Below are 20,949 nucleotides of genomic sequence, written 5' to 3'. Positions count from 1 at the left end.
AAGCCACCGATTACATTATCAAAAATCACAGATTTCCCAAGGGGAGTACTTGACATGTGCCAAATTTCAATGTGTTCTATGGAGCGGTTTCAGCGATACAGAAGTCCGAAGTTTTTATTTTTATCCAACATGGCTGCCACACCACGTGATCTCTGACGTCATTATCATTATAACATCGACATGAGCAGTCGCACCTATTGTGAAAATTTCATGTCAATCAGATAAGCGGTTGCAGAGAAAACAGAAAATTAGCACGTACGCCAGGAGACTGCTACGGCAGCATCAACGCTTTGTACAGAGTATGGTCCCAATGGATGGATGGATGGAAGGATGGATGGATATATGGACAACCCACAAACATAGTGCCTCCACCACTTCATCATCGGAGGCATAAAAAACTGTTTAAAGAAATCTGGACTCATCTGCAAAGCCTACATTTCAGTTAGAATCCACTCACCGTGCATATGGCAGATATTGAAGTGAAGACAAATCTTAAGACTTACCACGTGATTTGGTGTCTGTCTGTCTTACTCTGTCGGTGGTCAGGTGAGTTGGTCTATAGACCAATTAGAATGTGACATGAAGGTTTCAGAAGGCATGGAAGAGATGTTGTAGCTTTGTTCCACGTACTTGAAAGATGAAATTGAAAACCACCCTTTTTACCTCCGTCCCATCCCCGAATGTTTTCACCCCTTTCTGTCTGTCTGTCTGTCTGTCTGTTTGTCTGTGTACAGGATATCTCAAAAAGTTGTGGACGGATCTGTATGAAATTTTGTGGACAGGTTCGGTGTGTGACAAGGACGAACTGATTAGATTTTGGTTAAGGTCTGGAATCAGATCCGACCTATCAATGATATAGATAATGTAAACGGTTCAGCCTGGTGGAGGTATTTGCTCAACCGAGTGCCGTTCAGTTTCGCCAAGTGTCACTCTATGAGTGATTTTTCATCTCCATTGTTGCCATCTTCGTCTGAATCGCTCGAGTCAGGCTGAAAATGATAAGGCTCTATAAGTCCTCCGAAAGGGTTTCCATTACTAATTTTGTTTCCAATAGTTTCTTCAAAACTTAACTGATCAGTTTCAACATACTGAGAACCTTCAGCGTTGTTAATGACGGTGGAATTGTTATCGGAATTCGAGCTGGAAATACAGTACCCTGTTTCTCTGTAAATGTAAGCCGCCATTTGGATCAAGATGGGTTCAAGGTATGAGGTCACTGGTGAAAATCAACACAGGGCTTTTTCGGAAATTTGTGATTGGTCTTCAAATTAGACCGTGATTAATGATTTTGAATGGTTTTCAGAAAAAAAAAAACATTTTTGCGTTTGGGTTTCCCTTTGTGGTGCTCAGTAATTATGAGGTGTGAATGAGGTGCATGGTACATTGAGTGTATATGAGTGAAGTGTGGAGCACTAGCACCCTCTGTGGCGATGAACTCTCACCTGCATTGGCTTTGGAATAGTTGAGGTTTGAGATGTTTTGATACAGGATGTCGTTCTGCTGTTGGTGTTGGGTGAAGAAAAGTTGTAATTGCCTTGGGTGCAAAAGAACATTGATGTGCTGGGAATGTGGCTCACAGAGCATAGCGATTTGGTGAGAAGGGCATCCTTGAACTGAGTGTGCACCAGGCCCTGGGTGGTGACCGACTTCAAGACCAGAGAGGCAGGGGATAATATGGGGTGGTGACCGGTTTTTATAGAAAGACTAAACACCAATCAAATGATCTTTTCAAATGTTTATTTCAAGGAATTCAAGCAAGTTAAATGGAAATATTGGTCTGCTTATATGGATAAATTCATTAGTTTACATTACAGTTACCTGTTTACACTATAATTGTTTTGGACTATGACGGCGCGGTTTTACAAAACACAATTCGTTTATAGGCTGTCATGAATTCAGGATTTCGTGAATAGAGGAAGGGATTAAATGATGAATTAACATAACCAAGCCAGGTAAAGAATATAAAAAGGTAGTTCGGTACACATAACTGACAGTACGCTAATAATGGAAATGAAACAAAGAATGGAATCCAACAAATGGCAAATATCCCAATGATGAGACTCAATGCTTTAAGGGCCCGGTGTTCACTTTTTGACATTGCCTTGATGACACGATTATTATCAGTACTTGTGTGAAGGTTCCCCTTGATTCCATCATTTTGTTTGTTGTTCTGAACAATCTGCTGCACCTTTCAGAGACACAAAACAATGCATCCAAATGATGTTAATAATTTTTTGTCTTCTTACTTATTTTGCATCGGGAGAAAAACATTTTTGAAACAAACATATTGAAAATCTCATGTAGGTCATAACAATATGATTAACGATTTGAGGGGTTATACATTTCGTGTTTTAGTCTTCAGAAGACCAAAACAAAGAATATTTGTCTGTTGTAAAATTACATGCAATAATTTGACAGGCTAAGCATTTTCAAATTAGTTAATTGAGTGACAAATGTAATGGCAAGATTCGATTGGAACAAAGCCTCTGCCATTCAACACGGTGCACAAAAACCAACAACCGGTTGACTGGTATGATACAAGATGTTGGGTTTTAATCAGTTGCAGTTTGGAGATAACAACCAATGCAATTGCATTGGGCCATAGGCCAGGAAGCTGTACTGCTTTTATGTTGAGGATAATGTTCTAGAATATGTCTGCAAACACTTGGCATTCAAAATGGATGATGAGATCAATTATGTACCCCTGACAGAGAAAGTGTGTTCGGCCTTCAAGGTGTTTTCAGCAAATGTACCTTCATAAGCTCTTAAGTTGCTCAACTATATTATCAGGGAAAACTTACCGGCCCTAAAACAGAACCTCATTGCTGCATCGTGTCTCTTTGGCAGCACTTATCAGTCCAATCAAGGGATAGAAACTTTACTTTCCTGAAGTTAATCAGAAGCTTATTTTCTCTCACTAAAATCATTGAAATGCTTACCTGGGCAAGCATGGGTATCGTCAAAGCCCGGCCACATTTTTGTATAACTTAATCACTCAAATGTAATTGAAGAGTTTGCTGCTGTGAAGGCATGTCAGGTTAGTTTCAAACACACACTCTTCAAAAATCTACACTGACCATAACTTAATAACACGACCACTTGAACTCCTTCAAAATTGTTAAATCGATAATTTTTAAAATTGTGATTCCACTTTTATCGTTTGCAATTGTAACTATCACATTGCCCGATTACATTCGTCACTTGGAAGTTTTTTTATTGCCACATATTTTAGCATTCATCTAGATCAGTTTAACATTATGTTATATCTACTACTCTTTTACGACTAACAGTTTCCCAAACGATTGATAGCCTATATAATTATCATTGATGAATTGTTGGAGTAAACTTATCACTTATGAAACTTATAAAAAGTGAAGAAGGGTGCCAAAACAGATAATCAAATCATAAAGGATGAATTTCCCTAAAAATGTCTCCTTTTCCTCTTCTGCTCCAAGAGGTTCACCTGATCATGTTCTTGTGAAAGGCAACATCTCTCTGGCTTTTGTCAGAGAACTTTCCTCAGTGCCACAGCATTTGACATTTCACACATGCAGACTGGCTGTTCTCTCATGCCAAGTCTGGTGCTTCATTTCTCCCTCTCCTGATATTAGTGAAATTAATATCTGGCAACCCCCTACTCCAATTCTGCGACAGGCCCAGACAGCATCAGTGCACCTCTCCTAAAACGCACTCTGCTGCTCCTCATCCTCTTTCTGCTCTGTCCACTCGATCATTCTCTCTTGGTCAGTTTCTGTCTTTCAGTAAGTTAGCAAATATCACTGCATTACTCAAAATATCATGCAAAAAACGGATCCTCTAAACTGCAGGTCCATTGGCTTGCTTCTAATTATAAGCAAGGTCATGGAATCTCTCACTGCAGTTGACATCAAATCCTTACTTTTCACTAAAGGCTTGATCTCTGATCATCACTTCGGTTTCAGATGCAGTCCTTCTAACTTGAACATGCTTTCCAAGTTAGAAGGACGACATGGATTGGCACAAAGGTGAAACCAAAGACTGCAAAGATCTTCATCTCTCAGCTGATAAACCTGCTGTCAAGATTTGACCAGTTATGATTGTTTCATCAACAAAATCATGTTTGCAGATTCTGAGGTGAGGACAGGTATGTATTCGGTACCTCATCCTCATGAAATTCTTCCTTGAGGTTTTCCAAAAGTTTGTACTAATTTGTCATTGTTGTCTGAAATAGCCTCAATTCCAACAATTGCCTGATCTAACAATATACTCTATGGAGAAGCCACTCCACTCAGCTTTCTTAAAGTTGAAACATTGGAATAATGAGATGCTTTCTGGTTGAACAACAGTGTTAAATTGTATCCAAGTCGGACTCTGCTGTGATCAAAGAATTGGGTCGAAGACAAGTTTAATAGACAAATGAGTTGAGGTGGAGTTGAAAAAAAAAACAAGGTCTGGGTTGTACCCGCATCTCCAGCACCCACTACTGAAAGAGTTTTGGAGTCGTGGATCATTCGTGAGGTGGAGATCTTGTGAGTCCATCTCTGCTTTCAAGAGTCAGCTATTGCCATCTGTTTCCGAATAATCCCACTGGTTGCTGTTGCAGTTGAAGTCTCTGCTGAAGAATATTTTCCTGCAGTTCATATCATTCGCGACAAGAGGAAGCTCTTTGTGTGGGGGGTTTATTGGCTGACGGAACAGCGAAATAACCATCAAAATTCACTGACAGGATCTCAATGTCATCCTCTTCTGACATTGCTATAGTGTATATCGACCCGTCCAGCATTGTGTCCAATAGCCGAGGAGACTGCTCAGGCAGCACCAATGCTCTGCACAGAGTATGGTCCCGATAGATGGATGGAATAGTGTATTTTGGTCCACCTTGCTTTACAAAAACTTCTTATCAACGAATCTTATTGTTTAGATATTGAAAAAACATCTTATTGATTAGATATTCGCCTGACAAATGGAACATGTCTTTCAATCATGGCAAATCTTACAACGTTACCCTTTCACTCTGTTACGATTATCAAACCCAATCACATATTTAGATAGTCAGTGAGTGCAAGAGGTTCAGTCTTTTAAACTGAGAGGCCACACAATCAGTGATTACCTTCCTTGAACTGATCATATACAAAAGATGGCCTACAATGCCAGCTGCAGTCTGGGCATGTTCCATCACTCGAAGACGTTCCTTGAAAATCATAACTATTCATAGGGTATTCAAGGCCTTTGTCTGTAGCTCAATGGAAAATAATTATATTTGTCTTTCCTGGATATTTTGTCATCCATAAAGCTCTCAATATTATTGGCATCTCCCCCAATGAAGAGAAATCACTTCCGGTTTCCAGTTCTTGAGCTTTGGTGGTGCTCTGCATGGTCTCTGCCGACTTTCTCGAAGACAAGTTTTCCCGGTCGTTTTTTTTGTCATATTTTTACTTTTCATTTGTTGTCTCCATGTTTACTGTGTGTTTCTGGTTCGGTTTTGCTTTAAAACTTGTGCCAAATTGTGAGTATTCGTCGGACTTTTCTCATTGGGTTCCTTGAGGCCTACCCTTTTCTTTGTTTGTGTGCACGACCATGTTTTTTTTTTTGTATTTTCTCCTTATTACCTTCAGTTTCTTATTTTCACCACAATCCCATTTCCACTCATTCAATTCCTCCCATCTCTACCCTCTGTTGTTTGAAAATATATATTTTTTAAAATAAAAATATATTTTCCCTTTTACCCTTCTCACTTTACCCCTCACGTAACCACGTGACTTCCTTTTCTTCCTCTCCCTCCTACTCCTTTCCCAATCCACCTTTCCGATCCCACCTTGATCATGAAGGTATTCACCATGCACTTCACAATCTTTTCTTCAGCGTCTTTCTTTCCTCTATCCCTCTTTTAACTCACCTTTAAATAAACGGTTTTAAAATGTTTCAACTTCCTCTTTCTTCTATGTGGTTCTTTCTGTTCTTTCATCACACACTACTCCTCTTCTTCAAAAGACTGAGTTCAATTTGACCTTTCATAAATCCTGTGTTTAAAAAGTCCAACTGTTACAGCGTTTCCTTTCTCCGTTCTTTTATCTCACCTTTATTCCACCCCTCGCCTAACGTCTATAAAAGTATCTCTGAATTTGAAATTTAAAAAATCCCATTTTGCAATGCATGTTTCTATTCCATCAATCGTTCTTTATTTCCAACGTTTGTGCCAATTCACCCCACATCCTTAAATCTACCTCCTTCTCACCTCTCCCATCTTATACCCCCTCTTTACTCCTCCCATCTTTCCCCTCTTCACACATCCTCTCTGAGTACCTCTCCACTCTCCTCTGCCATACTAACAACTCCTCCTCTGGTGTCTCAAACTGTGTGGTGTTCAAACATGTGTGAGCCCTGTTCCAACCGAACAGATATCTCACTCTCTCATTCAGTGCACTCCTCAAAATCTCCCTCATGCTCTTCCTTTCCTTTCATCACACCTCCCCCTCTTCCCACCCCCTCAAATCTTGTTTTCCCTCCTGCCCACTCCCATCTTCACAAAACCACCACCCTGTCTCATCCTTACTCTATCTCCACCTCTCCTCTCTCCCTCCTCCCCCCTGGCAGTGCCTGCTCTCATCGTCTCCCCTCCATTTCAAATCTTCCCTCAACCCTCCCTCTCAAATCACTGCCTCTGCTCTCTTAAAAGCAAACTTCCCTCTCTTCCCCTTCCAAGCTTCCCCTCACTTTTGTCAAAAGCTCCCCCCACACCTTTCTCCCTCAATTCTCCCCCTCACACTTCTCCCTCAACCCTCCCCTTCAAATCTCCCCCCACCACTGCCCCTTCTCAAAGTTGCCCCCCTCACATCCACAAAGTTTGTGATCTGTCCCCCCTATATTTCCAAAAGGTGCTCATAGTCTGCCAAAAAACCCTTTCTGGTGAAACTGCCATAATCAAGAAACACTGCTCATCTTCATTCCTCTTTTGCCACGCCTCTGCGAAAAACTCCCACACTCTCTTCAATCCCATTCCTCCCTCCGGGTCTTCAAAATAGCTGTTCACCATCATCTCATATCTTCACCTTTCCAAAATATTGATCTTTTCGACCCCCGTTAATCCATCCCAAACCCACCTCCTTCAAATTCCCTGTTTTCCTTCCTGAAAGTCTTTGTAGTGCCAACTTGTTTACCAAGTGTACCCCATCCTTCTCCCTTTCACAGAACTCCTATTGTCTCTGTTCCCCACTATGTTGTGCTTCCCTCTCCCACCCCTCATGTCTCCTGCATTTTGTATGTTCTGTGTATTAGCTCTTACATGAGCCTTGACATGCTATACAAAAAACCCCCCAAAAAACTGAAATGGTCAGTCCTTCACAGTCCCTTTAACAGAGGGGGAGGGGTGGTGGAGCAGGAAGAGAGTGAGAGGGGGTGAGAGAGGGAGAAAGAGAGAGGAGTGGGAGAAAGGAATGTGGAGGGGGAGCGGATAGGGGAGGGACTCCGGCAGATGTGACGTCCAGTTTAATGTCCATCCGAGAGACGGTACATACATTGATGAATCACCCTGCCTGTGAAACACCAGGATGACAGTTTATAGCTGGGTCGAGATTCAAACCCAGGCCAGCCAGCTTAGAGCGAGTGTGCGTACCTCTCAGCTGTCCTGCCGTGATGTGGTGAGTCATTGCTTTGTAACCACTGAAAACGTTTTTTACTCATTTTATTTATCAAATTTATTTTGCCTTCCTGACTCCAGAAATGACCTCACGGAGAATTGAGATGCCATATCGACATCGAACCTTGAAGTGGCAATGTATTGAAGTGACAACCTTGAAGTGGCAACCTTGAAGTGGCAATGCTTGCTGAAGTGGCAAATCACTCAAGGAAGCATTACAATGAAACGGTTAAAGAAACTTTTAAAAATGATATGTTTACTTTTTAGCTCACCTGGAACGTAGTTCCAGGGAGCTTATTGGATGGTGCGTCATCCGACTGTCTGTACATCCGTTCGTCCATTCATCCACAAACACAACCAACTTCTTCTCTGCAACTGCAGACACGATTTCAATGAAACGTGACCACAACCTTCACCACAAGGTAAGCACCAAAATTTGTTCACGACATTAAAAAAATCGTGCCCTACGGGTTTCTATAGAGGGTTGCCCTCCCCCCCCCCCAATAGATATTTGCTTTCTTCTCAGAAACTACACAAGCATTTCCGATGAAACTTGACTATAGTTATTACTTTAACCTCAAATTTATTCTGGAATCCACATATTACGCAAATAGCTAAGTCTGCCTCGAATAAATTAGGAGTCCTGTTCAGATGTCGAAGATTCTTCTCCTCTGAACAGTTGCTCCAACTATATAAAGAATTGATTCGTCCTTGTATGGAGTACTGCTCTCACATCTGGGGAGGTTCCAGCTCCATATACTTAATGGACAGAATTGAATCCAAAATTTATTCGACTTGTCAACTCTACCAATGTGACCTCAAAACTCGACCTGCTCAAATTACGCCACATAGTAGGCTCTCTTTCTCTTTTCTCCAGATATTACTTCGGTTTCTGCTCGCAAGAACCTGCTGCTTGTGTACCTCCACCATTAGCGAGACCAAGGAATACTCGACAAGCCACTACATAGCATGATTATTGTGTGGCCATCGGCAACTCAAGGGTGGCCCATTATGAAGTTTGTTTCTTCCTCTCCACTGCCAAACTCTGGAACTCTTTACCATCTCACGTCTTCCCAAACACATGACTTTCTCCTTTTCAAAAAGCAGATTTTTTACATCCTCAAACACTCTTAGACTATTCTCTCTTCCCTTACTTTTCTATCAATGCAGTTCCTTTATTTAAGGCTTAGCCTCAATGAGGACTATTTCGTATGTGACTGAAGCCTTCAACATAAAAAAAACCTTCATCATCCATGATGCACCAAAGTTGTTTCAAGGCATTAAAAAAACATCCATAGGCATTTACTTTCTTCTCCATTACCTATTTTGTGGGTAATCCATGCCTACCAGTGGTTCCCTGGTTTTCATATCGAGCTGCAACCAGGTGAGCACCCAGGGGTATTGCCGTATTAAAAAAATATATATTTATATCTATCTATGCCGAAGTGATGGGTCAGAAAAGGAAAGAAGATTGTACAAAAAGGGAAACATGGTGTAAAATATAATTGCACATTTTCAGCAAGCGACCCATCCCCCGATGCACCGCACAGCCAAACTCAGGCAAATGGGCCCTGAACTTTGTAAAAGTTGATTAATATATTCAGTGACAGTACGAATATTGGAGAAAGCTCACCAAGTGGCTTAAGCACTCCAGAAAGCACTTCAACGAAACAGTTGATAAGGAACGGCTGGCGTGGAAAGCGATTAGCGATCGCCAATTGGTTGTGTAAATACCATGCACCTGAAGACGGCCGGAATATCAAGCGATGCCCGAATTGGACAAATTAACACGATTTTTAGTAGTTGGAACTCCTGCTGAAGTCAATGATGAAGTTTAAATTTTAAAATTTGGCTGATATTAAGAGATTTTAGAGGTTATGGCATGTGTGGAAATGAAATGAAGCCATGAACACTGGTGTCTCCGGGCTTTTATAAGCATTGCAATGTTTCCAGCGATTCATAGGTATGATGATCAGGCATTCGATAATATGATTGAGGAAAGTGAAAAAAAAACTTTATCATCAAGACACTGTTGTGGCCTTTTCCAAGTCAAGGCATTGTTAGGCAGGCTAAAAAATTGGCGAATTAAGACCCCACCGAAGGAGTTGATCAAGGATGAGCCTTGATGAAGGATAATGAAATAAGGCCATAATTATCTTCAAAAGCAGGTGTTTAAATTAACCCAAACACCCAGTTTTCATTCATACCCTCCCTTGGAGTTACCTTGGTATGCATTTAAAGTTTCGGGCTTGAGGTTTCATGGTTTTGGAGTTATGGAGGAGATGGACGGACTGACTGACTGAGGGAGGAACACACACTGACATCTATACCAATAAATGGCAGTGTGTCGGTCAGTCAGTCAGTCAGTGTGTCTCCTCCTTAATCCCAAAACCATGAGACCTAGCATCCTGAAAGCTGCTTTAATATCTGACTATTTCCATCCATCTGTCCATCCTTTCTTCCATCCGTCCACCTGTCAAAATGAAGAAGAAGAGCTTTTTTAAGACACGGTATTTCTGCGAAAAATGGACCCTTTAGTCTGGTGAGACCCCTTCAATCTTTGAAGACCCTTTAAGTCCTCCAAGACCCTTAATACCTCAAATACCCCTCAAAGATCCAGAGGATCCAAAAGACACAAAATAACCTGAGGACCCAAAAGTCCCCAAGGACCCAAAAGAACCAGACGACCCAAAATACCCTGAGGACCCAAAAGTGTAATTCTAAAGGGTAATTCTAAAGGGTTCTAAAGGGTAATTGTAATGGGTTATAAAGGATAATTATATTGGGTTGCAAAGGATAATTCTAAAGGGTTCCAAAGGATAATTCTAAAGGGTTCGAAAGTGTAATTCTAAAGGGTTCTAAAGGGTAATTTTAAAGGATTCTAAAGGGTAATTTGAAAGGGTTCTAAAGTGTAATTCTAAAGGGTAATTTTAAAGGGTTTGAAAGGGTGATTTTAAAGGGTTCTAAAGGGAAATTCTAATGGGGTTTAAAGGGTTATTCTAATGGGTTTTAAAGAATTCTAAACGATAGTTATATAGGGTAATTCTTAAGGGTAATTCTAGAACGTTTTAAAGAGTTCTAAAGGGTAATTCCAATGGTTTTCCTTAATTTCTAGGCTTTCCCTATTTCATATTAAAATGGCAAACTGAACCACTTCCTTCAGACATGGGTGTGATTTAATTTTTTTTTTAGCAAGGATCCACTGTGGAGCGCAATAGTCTTGCATGAAGACATGTATCATGAGAAAAAGTAGTTTTTCAGCCATTTTCCATTCCTGTCATGATTACTGTGAGGTGCACAAATCCTCACCACCTCTGCAACACACATTGTTTTGCTGCATTCTCTTGATACATTTATTTTTGTTTGATATCACTTGGCTTGCATGCAGCCAATCATATGTGCGATATTCAAAAATTATTAGGAGATACTCACAACCACTACTTTTTGATTTTCTTTGTGTAAATACATAAATACATAAATACAGAAAACAGTCTTCTCACGTTATATCTTCCAATACATTGAAAAACTAGAAAGGCACTTGGTCGAGCACATACCTCCACCACGTAATACCTGATCCACAAGAACATATCAGGCACAATACAATACATTTTTGAAATATCATGCGATACAGTATGACGTCGTTTTTCGTGCTTCCCTCAATGGTGAAGAATCACTTAAAAAATTAAATAATTCTCGTATCCAGATCCGGATTGGGATCTTCACCAAAATCGAATCAATTCGTCCCTGTGACACACACAACCTGTCCACAAAGTTTCTGTAGAATCCATACACAACTTTTTGAGATATCATGCTATATATCATTTTTAGCGCCATCTCTCACTGGTGAGGAATAACTTAAAAATTCTAGTCGGCGGATCCGGATATGGATCTTCACCAAAATCTAATCAGTTCGTCCTTGTCACACACCGAACCTGTCCACAAAATTTCATCCGGATGAAACCATCACCTCCTTCACTTTCAGTGGCGAAGGTAATAAAATATAGCACATTGAGAAAGCACAAAAGCCGCCGGTTTGTGGTTTTGCAATCCTCCCCATGATGGTGTTTGTTCCATTGCATCAGGTTGATCTGAATCTCAGTTGCGCTTTTATCTAAGAAAAAAGGCATTTACATATTATTTTACTGTACATCAAAATGGTCCATCAGTTATCTCCGTTTCTACATTGCAGTTCATCACCATGATGATCAAATTGTATCGACTCTCTTGAGCCTGACAATCTGTGCACATCACGGTTGGATGAAGAAAAAGGCCCTCGAGGACATAAACTATATAAATTACATTTGGATTTCAGTCTTTTGTTTTGACTCTGCTCTCAATATTTGTCTTTGCATCCAATCCTCATCCAGGATTATCAAACCAGAAAAAAATATTTCTATCTCATTTGGAGAACCTTTTCTTGTAAAGACAAACTCACATTAACTATGGAAATGCTGACGTTTTTACTTTATCTCAATACAATACCGTTTTGAATGTCCTTTGCTGAAAAATAAATATAATAACAAAATGTGGATGCTTGCTTAAATTTATATGGTTTTAACACATTTCCAAGGCTGTCTGACTATTTTGTCAACTTTGTTTTACGAGTATTATTCTCATATCCTCTTTACCAATCAACCCTGTTTGGTGCATTCAGATTCTAAAATATTCTTTCTTTGTCAGCATAATCTAAACAAAGCAAGAAAGTTTGGATGCTCCTGGACCCTGTTTTGTGATATAGGTATGAAGACACAACTCAGACAGACTTTCAGGTTTCCTTGGACAATGTTAAATTTCTTGCTCTAGATAAAGTGAATAATTCAATGTTTATAAGATTGGATATTTGAAGAGCAATGTGAGTTATAAATAGCAGAGCAGATTTGAGCTGATGGAAATTTTATGCCATCACAGCCACAAAACTTGATAATCCGAACGACACAAAATGGTGCCTGACCACATTTTCTGATTCTTTTTTTTGTGACAACCCCGCACTGAAAACTCAACTGAAATATACATCTATATATGTTAGTCCAAATAATATTGGGACAACAAATGTGAACCTGAAATTTACCATTCAATGGTTCATGTGCATATTCTCTACCACCACAAGTCAGCATTTTCAAATGGCATTGGCAAGCTGAAGTAAATCCAAACGCACCACTGTGAGACATTTTGGAATGCCATTGAAAGCAAGAGCCAAGTGACCACTACAAATCAATCATTAAACTTGCTCCGAAGGAAATCATTAAATAATTCATGTACGATGGTCTGTGGAAAGTGTCTATTCTGACAAAGTAGTTTCTTTGGCACGGGTTACCAGTGTTGGAAAGTCATCACTCCAAATCAGGGATACTCGACTGAGTGCAAAACTTGTAATTTCAACAGGGTGTGGCTCACTTGGCCTCGCAAAGGACACTGTGAGATCTTTAAAGTCAATTAACCAATGACAACAGATATGACGCCCAGCTTAACATCCATCCGAGGAACGACCACATAATGATTGATGCATCACCTAACCTGCGAAACACCAGTATCATAGCTTATAGCTGGGTCGACATTTAAACAAAGGCAAGACAGCCAGTTCTCCCTAAACGCTTTCCTGACAGCCCCTGAATGACAAATGGTGCAATATTCTAAAGCGATATCAACCGATGTTAATGAAAAAGTGTTGGAGACAAGAACACCCATATATATGTATAAATATATATATATATATATATATATATATATATATATATATATATATATATATATATATATATATATATATATGAATAATTATTTGTGAAAAATATTTTTTAATGCCATTTCTTGGACTGAGACATGCATCTCATTCCAAGAACTTTTGAATGCATTGCATAATATATGCTTGTGAGTAAAGAAGATTTCAAATTTTCACGGTTTTGTAATTTTCATCGTCCAAAAAAGAAATCATGAACTTAAATAGTTTCATCGATTCAGCAAAAGCATTTATACGGGTTAAAACGATGAAATGAAAGAAATAAGCATTGAAACAATCGGCTGAGGTTTAACAAAACTACCTGCTTCATAAATTTATCCCAATAATAATGTGCATGTTGATTAATTTTGTATACTTCACAATTCAATTCCGAAGACTTTTTTCCAATTGCATCGAAATGTAAAAACTTAGAGAGAGAAAGAACATAAAATGCCAACGTATTTTTGAGTGAATTGCTGGAACAAAACAACTTATTACATCACCTACCTGTCTTTCTGCAACTCTCAGCACCTGAGCATACACAAAGATGATGACGGCAAGTGGGATATAGAATGCAACCAAAGACCCGACAATTGCAAAAGACTTGCTGGTGATGAAATCACAACATGTGGGTTCATTGTAACAAGCTTGCGCTGCAGGATCATCTGAACGCCACCAGCCGAGGTAGATTGGAGGAAAGGAAAGACTTCCAGCAATAGTCCAAACGCAAATGATTAGTACGTAAGCCCGACGTCGAGTGAGAACAGATTGATAACGCAGTGGAGATGTAATAGCCACGTATCGATCAATGGCGATCACGCACAGGGTTTCAATACTCGCCGTGGCACAGAGCACATCCAAAGAGTTCCACAAAGCACAGGCACTTGATCCGAACTGCCAAGATCCATTGAGAATAAGTGCAGCACCTGGAGGCATGACTGAAAGACCCATCAATAGATCTGCACATGCAAGTGAACTCACAAAACAATTTGTAACTCCCTGCTTAAGCTTTTTGTTATATGAAATGGCTATGAGCACAAGAGCATTTCCTGCCACGGTAACAAATGCCATGAAAAAGAAAAAATATCCCATAGCGTTCTGAAACGGTTGAAAGATAAAAACAAGACTTGTATTTTCACTCATTGTGTTCATGGTGTTTCATTAGTTGCATCTTAGCTATTTATCAATGCTTCCCTTTCCCCACTGGCATTTTATTATCATATTTATGTCCTAATCTCTTGGGAAATCAGAGGTGTGCAGTCAGATTTTGGAAGTTTAATCATAAGTGGATTCATTGAAGAATATGTGCATCCTCGACTTGCTCGGGATGGCAGGAGGATGATTACTGTTGGAGTTGAGGTGTTTCAAAAACAGAGAGGACACTGACATGTCTGTGATGTGAAAACAATAGACCTTGTGCTTCGTTCTATTTGGAGGTAATACCAATATTGTTGATAGCTTGAGATTACACAAAATCCTGTAAAGAAAGCTGTGCTCTTGGGGTACCATCACATAAGGGAGAGCAGTACTCCATTGATCGATAGACAAAGTCCTAATGGACTGAGTTTCTCTGATTTTCCAAGTAAAACATTTCAAAAAACATTCCACAAAAATATATTTGAAAGAAAAAAAAAACAAAACAAAAAAACATCATCATAATCATGCATTTTTATACAGTCATTACATACATAAAAACACTTGATGATGAGAAGAGCTCTAACACAGAACAGAACGTGATCATCTTTCCTAATAAATGTCAGTGTGTGTCCATCCATCAGTCCATCTGTCTCCTCCAAAACTCCAAAACCATGAAATCTAGCAGCCTCAAACTTTGCATGCATACTAAGTTTGCATGCATACTAAGTTTGCATGCATACTACAGGCCACAACGATTTATAATGCTTTTTCACTCCAAGGGATTACCTGAATGAAAATTGGGTGTTCAGTTAATTAAAACACCCCTTTTAATAATTATTAACGGCCTTATTTAATTAAAAGCCTGGTGTTGGCTTAGCAGTTTGGGTGGTGGCTTGGGATCCTAGTGTCCTGAGTTCAAGCCCCGTTGGCCACTGAATTAATACACTAGGGGGTTGACTCAGCCTGTCATCCTTTAGAGGTCAGCAAGTATGAGCACCAGCTTGCTGGGATAATTGAGCCATTTGAATATCCTGTGTTGGAGTGGTGACCTGTCCAGGATTGTGCCCAATAGCCCAGGAAACTGCTTCGGGAGCACCGACACTCTCTGTACGGTTCCAATTTAATTATATCCTCTATCAAGGCACATCCTCAGTCACCTCGCTTTCCGTTGCTGGGGTCTTCATTCGCCATTTTGTTTGACGTGCTCAACAATGCCTGAACTTGGAACAGGCCGCAATGGTTTATTAACGATTTAGCACTCAAAATGTTTTTTCACTTTCTTCACTCAATTATCAAATGCCTGTTCACATCACTTTTGTAAGTGCTGCAGTTTTCTAATTCAGTGCTTGGAGTGATTTCATGCAATAAATATATGATGCGATTTTCCATGATCTACTGTAATCTCACAACACAAACTAATTAAAGTATGTGATCAAAATATAATTTGAGTTTGGAGGATCGGATGAGATGGACTAAATAACTCAAAATCTTTAGTGAAATCTGAGAATGTTAAGAAATTGGTGATGTTTAGTTTTTTGCAGATATGTGCTATTACCATTCAGCTAGCATACCAACCCAACTGTTCCTCATCAACCATTTCATTGGAGTGCTTGCTTGAGTACTTAAGCTACTTGCTGAGTGACCTACAGTTGATAGCGGTACAGTTGCTACAAGTTAGAGGTACATATACAGTACACTACACATGGACTTGGTACATATGGGAAGAGATAGCAATTCGAGTCGGTAACTTGGACTCGAGTCGCAAATTTTGTCACTTGAGACTTGGCTTTAAAGACTTGAGACTTGAGCTTGAAGACTTGTTGACAATGATGAATGAATGAACATGATTTCTATCAAAATAAATATATCTCAGTGATGTGTTTGTGACTAATTTTCATTTGATGTCTGGTCAGATGTGAATATATTTATCAACAAAGACCACTGGAGTTGCGTGGCAAAGGGACCACAAACTCGCTAAATAGATCGCGCTGAGCTTACGAAAGGTATTCATTATACACCGCCCAAAGTGCTGCTGAGCTCAGATGACACATACATGTGTCGAGTGCAGTAACCAGGAGGTAAATTTTGGAGAAAAGCAAGTAGAGTGATAGTAGCTTTCATTACATGGATTCTATGTCCTTGAATTCAGTAGGCATGCATTCAGCAACTACCAACTCCGGATCGGATGCAACCGAGCGGAACTGCTAAGGACGTACCAGCTAGAATGAACAGATCATCGGGGATAAAGACCCGGCTAAACTCAGATCCGAACCATGCTGGACCAATGAAGGAAAAGACAAAAACGAACTGGGAACATTTCTCCAATAATTTATTTACACTAAGCGAGGAAATTCATGTGGTACAGGAACAGGTTTATTGGTGTGTTGTGCAGGGGACAGAAGAGAGATGTAGTGCGACAATTTTACAGTAATTTACAAAAGAGGACACAGAGCAGACTTGTCGCGAGAATAATACAGGCAGTATTTACAATGCTCAAATAACTTATACAATGCTACTTAAAAGACAGGTGCCACACACTCAGACTAAATAAACCCAGATGAATGGCAAAGGACTTTTGTAGCCAGGGAGGGAGTGAGCTGAGGGCGCAGTTCTTTTGGTTCCTGAGTTTCGGGGAAAGGGATGCTCCATGGTACGGCACCTGACAATGGTCGCGCAGCTCGGCCCACAGCCACACGTGTGGAGTTCGTGTGTTCGCGGAGGAGCCTGGGTGGAGAGCGCGGAGTCCAAGGCGGTGATCAGGGCTGCAGACAGGACCCTACGAGAGACCCGGTCAAGGTTGGGTCGAGGTCTTTCCAGCTCTCTCACACTCGAAACGAATGACCCCCAAAGAGTGCAACCACTCCACGACCTTCCTCCTTTCTTTCGCTATCTGCCGACGAACTGTCTCATTCCAACGCTCCGCTCAAGACGACTCACTTTCCAGCTCACCAGACCACTCTGAATGAATGGTGTCGTAATTTAGAGATCTCCCTCAGTGGGGAGGGGCCTTGGTGAAGCTGACGTCACTGTTCGCCCTGATTGGATGGGGCTTCCATGAAAATCGCCCTTTCTGGGTGGGTTTCAGCCATACCGGGAAGCCCGCCCACTCCGCGTGTCTGGACTCGCCAAAAAGGTACTACACAAAGATTCTGCCTCGGACAGCGAGTCGCCAGTAAGGCGAGTAGGCGAACACGTGCTTGTTCAGCCCATGGGAGAGTAGCAAGCGAGATGAAGGTGCGAGCAGGCAGAGGGTACCGTGGGTCGTCGTGGATGGGATATAATGATTTATTAATCAAACTAAAAAAACATCGCAGTGAACCCCAGTGTCTACCCACTACAGACAAGGTAGGGCTCTATCTGCACATATACTTAATGGCATAACTAACTTCGGGACAACTGTATGTTTGTTTGTATACGGTTCCTAGAACCGTAACAATATGTTTATATAAGAAATTCGCAATACACCATAAAGGTTCCTTAGATTAGCTATGCCGGTAAGTGAGTGTTCAGATAGGTCCCCACTGTTGTTTAAAAGGCTTTATTCGTGTTCACCGGACTGCGACTCTTTGAGATAGCCGTTTTTCTTTATCTATCGTTATTTTGAGCCACCATTGCAACAAACCTCCACGTAAACAACAACCGCCACCAACTACACCACAACGCCCACCACGTTCACACCACCCCCACGACAATCACCACCATCTTCGTCACTACGCCCGCTTATGGGACTGATAATAAAGTGCCATACTGTAATTGGCGGCAACGGTAATTGGGCGGATGTGGCAGCACTGTATATGAAGGTCAATGGATGGTGTTGACACGTATACCACGTACTCCGTGGAAAGTCATGCTGGAACAGTAATGGTATGTTATATACTATATTAGGAATAATGTACTCTGAGGAATGTAATTGGTGTTAGAGTATGGAGTTTAACTTCGTTATTATGTGATGTGTATGTGATATTTGCCTTCAGTATTATGTGTACTAGTTATTGTATTTTGTTATTCTTACCCTATGTATATTTATGTTGTTGTAGATATGCGTATGGGTTTTGTGAGAATAAAACCTATCGAAAAGGTCTGTTGTTGATTATTACAACAAAGCTTTTGTGAAGCCTGTGGGGGTTTTCCCGCCTGTTTTCCCCACGCTTGGTGTGAAGGGAAGGGGGCAGGGCAGCTCGCTGCCGATTGGTGGATGCACGGCGTGAGGCCGTCGGGGTGAGGGAACGCCCCTTTTTGGGAATGCCCCTTTTCGGGAACCTTCACGAAGGGAGGCGGAGCCGAAAACGGGGAGGAGCGAAGGGTGGAGCCCCGCGCTATATAAGGTGGACCGCGCGCGGAGCTCTTTTTTTCTTCTTGGTTCATGCTCGCCCCTGTCTCTATTGGTGATCGTCAGAGGTTCGCTCTTCTTCTTCTTCGTCTTCTTCTTCTTCTTCTTCTTCTTCTTCTCTCTGCTCTCTTGGTGGTTGAGGTCGGGCTCTCTCATCTTGGGGTTGGGCGACCTGTCGGTGAAGGCACGGGCCGGTGGCGAGTCCGGGCGACGCCTCGGAGATGCAGAAGGGAGGCGCAGCCCTGCCGGCTGTGCGGTGCGAATCTGCGCGTCTGGCGAGGGACGCCCGAGAGAACTCGCCGACCACATCATCGCAAAGGCCCGAGAGCAGGCAACGGCTACGCTAGCTGCCGTGGGAACAAGGCGCCGCGACCTGCCCACCGTCACACCTCGAGGGGGAAGGTAACCAGCACGGTCTCGCGGGCCTTTTCGCTCATCCACGGCCCACGGCCATAAAGGTTTACGAACCCCGTCTACCCCCTTGCCTATGAGGGGTCATTTCTTTTGTTCTGTGCGAATGATGTGGCGCCGTGTCCGTAAGTAGAACCTGCTTAAGTGACTGCACATTGTCATTATAGTCGGTTGTATTGCTTTTGATTTGCCTTGCTTGTAAATACGTGCATGATTCCTTGCTTGTGTTGTGTGTGCAATATATGCTTTATAATAAATGTCCTTGTGTGAAATGTATCTCGTTCGTTGCGTCTTCTTTCCCCTATTGAAAATGCCATCTTGCATCGTGAAATAATTAGTTGGGTTTTAAACACCCGTTAAGGAGAATCGGATCCGTCGAGGTCGGCTATAACACCGCTCGTTTATCACTGTAGTACGGAACGGACCGCTTAAGCGGTTCGTGTCCCAGGCCGACCTGCGGCGCAGTGCAGCCCCTTGGTAGGTTATCCGTGCGAGTACTTAGGTATATCGACATTCGGCGATTCACCCTATCTCGCGCGGGTAGAATGCGGACTGGGCTGTGGTGAGGTTAAACCCCCACCCGTGACTGGCTCCTGGCGGTAGTTCCAAGGAGGGTCACGACTGAATTGTCCGACCGGTGGGCGACGCGTTCACGATTGGAGTTACGTGGCCGATCGCACGCCAGGCGGACCAGAATTCGTAACAATATATAAATATATATATATATATATATATATATATATATATATATATATATATATATATATATATATATATATATATATATTTCTTCCATAGGACCTTCTGAGTGACGTGGAAAGCTCGAATTTTTCAGGCCGATGAACGTCGATGCCGCCACACCAGAAAATATCACGAAATCATCATACAATATTCATATATGAAAATATAAATAAATGAAAAAAATGCAGGTGAGCGACCCGAGACAATGGAGAAGCACGCTGATTATGTGGACCAATGGAGATCAAAGTCAATACACCAGTATAAATCACAGAAACATCGTTGTAGTTGTGTGTTGTTAACATTCTCAAAATTGTGTGTGTAGTTTCAGAGAAGAGAGCAAATACCTATTTTGGGGGGTTCAACTCCCCGCCCCCCTGTAGACACCTCAAATGAGCGCAGATTTTGATGTCGATAAACTTTGGTACATCAATGATTTTAAGGTTGTGGTCACGTTTCATCAAAATTGTGTTTGTAGTTTCAGGGAAGAGAGCAAATACCTATTTTGGGGGGTTCAACTTCCCACCCCCCTGTAGACCCCTTAATGAGTTTAAATTTTCATGTGGTCGATATGCTTTGGTGAAGGTTGTGGTCAAGTGTCATCAAAATTGTTTGGTAATTTTAGAGAAGAGGGCAAATACCTATTTTGTAGGGTCAAACCCCTCTCCCCCCCGCCCCCCGTAGACCGCCCTAATGAGCACAAATTTTTATGCAGTCGATATACTTTGATACACCACTGGTGTTGAAGGTTGTGGTCAAGCTTCATCAACATTGTTTGTGCAGTTTCGGAGAAGAGAGCAAATACCTATTGTGGGGGGGGGGGGCTCAACCCCCCGCTCCCTGTAGACTCCCTAATGGGTGCAGATTTTGATGTGGTCTATACACTTTGGTACATTACATGTGATGAACGGTGTGGTCAAATTTCATCAAAATTGTGTGTATAGTTTTGGAGAAGAGAGCATATACCTATTTTGGGGTGAGTCAAAAAATCCCCCTGGAGAC

At 41.5% G+C, this 20,949-nt stretch overlaps 1 protein-coding gene across 1 annotated transcript; it reads right to left on the bottom strand.

The window, feature by feature from the left end:
* Positions 1–1,781: 1,781 nt before the first annotated feature.
* On the bottom strand, positions 1,782–14,455 carry LOC147033013 (beta-1 adrenergic receptor-like). Its single transcript, XM_085871114.1, has 2 exons — positions 13,839–14,455; positions 1,782–2,188 (listed from the first exon to the last, which is right to left on the bottom strand). The coding sequence occupies exons 1-2, from the start codon at positions 14,421–14,423 to the stop codon at positions 1,844–1,846; spliced, it is 930 nt and encodes a 309-aa protein (XP_085727240.1). The 5' UTR covers positions 14,424–14,455; the 3' UTR covers positions 1,782–1,843.
* Positions 14,456–20,949: the final 6,494 nt, after the last annotated feature.

This window comes from Eptatretus burgeri, chromosome 2 (assembly GCF_056783735.1).
Source record: "Eptatretus burgeri isolate ZD-2024b chromosome 2, Ebu_testis_v1, whole genome shotgun sequence".
Taxonomy (NCBI): domain Eukaryota; kingdom Metazoa; phylum Chordata; class Myxini; order Myxiniformes; family Myxinidae; genus Eptatretus; species Eptatretus burgeri.
The sequence above is the reverse complement of the archived record's forward strand: the minus strand, read 5'-3'. Positions and strand labels throughout refer to the sequence as shown.